At 64.2% G+C, this 1639-nt stretch overlaps 1 protein-coding gene across 1 annotated transcript in view; it reads left to right on the top strand.

Annotated features, from left to right (window-relative positions):
• KIF19 (kinesin family member 19) overlaps positions 1 to 1639 on the top strand; it is a 24947-nt gene that overhangs the window by 16796 nt on the left and 6512 nt on the right. Inside the window, exon 8 of the mRNA XM_004693368.2 lies at positions 299 to 421. Coding sequence (XP_004693425.1) covers positions 299 to 421 — 123 coding nt within the window. The remainder of the gene's footprint in view (positions 1 to 298; positions 422 to 1639) is intronic.

Genomic DNA, 1639 nt, shown 5'->3' on the forward strand with positions numbered 1-1639 from the left:
ATAGCCCAGGTGCCGCCGGGAGGGACGTAGGCCCCTCGTTGTTTACCTGAGACCCAGCCTGACGGCCGCCCTGTTCTTCTGGGGCCCTAGGTGAAGGGTGGGCACCGGGGGCCCCGAGGCCAAAGCGAGCTTTTAAGGAGAAACGGGAAGGGGGCCGCAGCGGCAGGGCAGCGTCCAGGCGCTGCCACCACGGGGCCCGCCGGCTGTGGGGGGCGGGAGGCAGACTCCACGGGGCGGTGTGGCGGCTGGCGGAGCAGCAGGCCGAGGGAGCGGCCCACCCACCGGCCCCTCCGCCCAGGATTCCCTGGGGGGGAACAGCCGCACCGTGATGATCGCCCACATCAGCCCAGCCAGCAGCGCCTTCGAGGAGTCCCGGAACACCCTGACCTATGCTGGCCGCGCCAAGAACATCAAGACCAGGGTGAGGCCCGGTCTGCCCCTGGACTGAGATACAGGCCCTTGGACGGGCCAGGCCTGCCCCCCCCCGCGCCCCGCTTCGCTCCCCACCACGTCAGATGGCACTTCCCTGCCGGCCATGGACCCCCACGCCTGCCTGCTGGCCAGGGAGCCCCCAGCTCCGGAGGCACCCCTTTGGCACAGGCCTGTGCTCCCCTGCCCCGCTCTCCCCCACCTTCTCATGCTCGCTGAGGCGCCCATTCAGAATCTGCACGTTCCAAGTACCAGATCCTAGAGGGCGGCGAGGGCCGGCCCTGGGCACTTCCGGGGCCTCTGACCCGCCCTCTCAACTGCTCCTCGATGACACCGACATTATTATCGACCTCATTACTGTTCCCATCTCACAGTTTAGGGGCAGGAAGCTGAAGGAAGTTAGTGGCTTCCCAGCTGGCCGGCGATGGGGCCGGGGCGGGAACTGGGTCTGCCTGGTTCCCCAGTCCATGTTCTCAGTCCCCGAGAAAGGGGTCAGAGCCCGCCGTCTGTGAGGAAGGCCAGGGCACCTGCCGTGCGGGGGCAGGGCTGGAGAAAGGGACGACCAGGTCCACTCTCCTGGGTGCCTCGGCTTTATGGCAACCTGCAAGGAACTTAATGGGGGAGAAGAGACATGTCTTTGAACGGGATATTATGAGTAGCCGGTAAACGATGCCAGTGTGGGGCTGAGATAGGAGAGGAGGCTGAGGGGGCTGTAGCTCTCTGGGGGCTGAGTGGGGGTGGGGAGGGCATTCCAGAGGGAGAGCGTGCAGCAGCCACGCCTGCAGAGGCAGGAAGGACAGGTGGTGGCGGTGGGGAACAGGGGAGCTCTCGACTAGGGCACAGGTATTCATCACGGGGCAGAGAGTGAAAGAAGATCCAGGCCCTCCCTGGTGGCGCAGAGGGTCAAAGCGCAGCACTATGAAGCTGTCGGCAGCCCCTGCTGCACGAGTTCGATCCCCGGCCAGGGAGGGACCCACAGGGCGCAGCAGACCCCTCCTGTCTCCCCGCTGCTCCCCTCAGCAGTGGGTTTCAGTAGATCTGACTGTTCTTCTCCCCACTCTGTCTCTGGGGACTCCTCTCGCCCCCTGCACCCCAGTTAGTGTATGCATAAGTGAATAAATTTTTTTTTAAAGATTTATTTATTCATACAGAACTGGGGTACAGGCCAGAGATGCGGAGGGTGAGAGGATTCACCAGGAACAGAGTGGGG

Source organism: Condylura cristata, unplaced genomic scaffold (genome assembly GCF_000260355.1).
Source record: "Condylura cristata isolate star-nosed mole 26May11 unplaced genomic scaffold, ConCri1.0 scaffold00038, whole genome shotgun sequence".
NCBI lineage: Eukaryota > Metazoa > Chordata > Mammalia > Eulipotyphla > Talpidae > Condylura > Condylura cristata.